Source organism: Phaethon lepturus, unplaced genomic scaffold, assembly GCF_000687285.1.
Source record: "Phaethon lepturus isolate BGI_N335 unplaced genomic scaffold, ASM68728v1 scaffold32104, whole genome shotgun sequence".
NCBI classification, from domain to species: domain Eukaryota; kingdom Metazoa; phylum Chordata; class Aves; order Phaethontiformes; family Phaethontidae; genus Phaethon; species Phaethon lepturus.
In genome coordinates this window covers 1-441 of record NW_010534537.1, presented here as the reverse complement: position 1 = coordinate 441, position 441 = coordinate 1, and the positions used below count along the sequence as shown (strand labels likewise).

The 441-nt window shown below is 62.8% G+C and overlaps 1 protein-coding gene across 1 annotated transcript in view; it reads left to right on the top strand.

Moving 5' to 3' along the window:
* The window catches only part of LOC104619625 (zinc finger protein 777-like), a gene marked incomplete at both ends in the record, with an annotated part of 3,550 nt that extends 3,115 nt beyond the window's left edge, over positions 1 to 435 (top strand). The window contains one exon of the mRNA XM_010285565.1: positions 9 to 435. Coding sequence (XP_010283867.1) covers positions 9 to 435 — 427 coding nt within the window. The remainder of the gene's footprint in view (positions 1 to 8) is intronic.
* Between the last annotated feature and the right edge of the window lie 6 nt (positions 436 to 441).

Genomic DNA, 441 nt, shown 5'->3' with positions numbered 1-441 from the left:
GATACCAGGTGTCTGCAGAACGACGGCACAGGCAGAGCCCAGCTGTGCGGCCGCCTCCCCGGGAGAGCCTGTGGAGGGCTCCTGCGTGGGCCGGACTGCGGCCTGCCAGCGAAACTCCACCCGGGAGAAATTCTTCTCCTGCCCAGTGTGCAGGAAAACCTTTCTGCTGATACCAGGTGTCTGCAGAACGACGGCACAGGCAGAGCCCAGCTGTGCGGCCGCCTCCCCGGGAGAGCCTGTGGAGGGCTCCTGCGTGGGCCGGACTGCGGCCTGCCAGCGAAACTCCACCCGGGAGAAATTCTTCTCCTGCCCAGTGTGCAGGAAAACCTTTCTGCTGAAGATCAACCTCGTCATCCACCAGCGGAGCCACAGCAACTGGGTGCCCTACATCTGCACGCACTGCGACTGGAGCTTCATGTCCAAGAAGAAAATGCGGCGTCA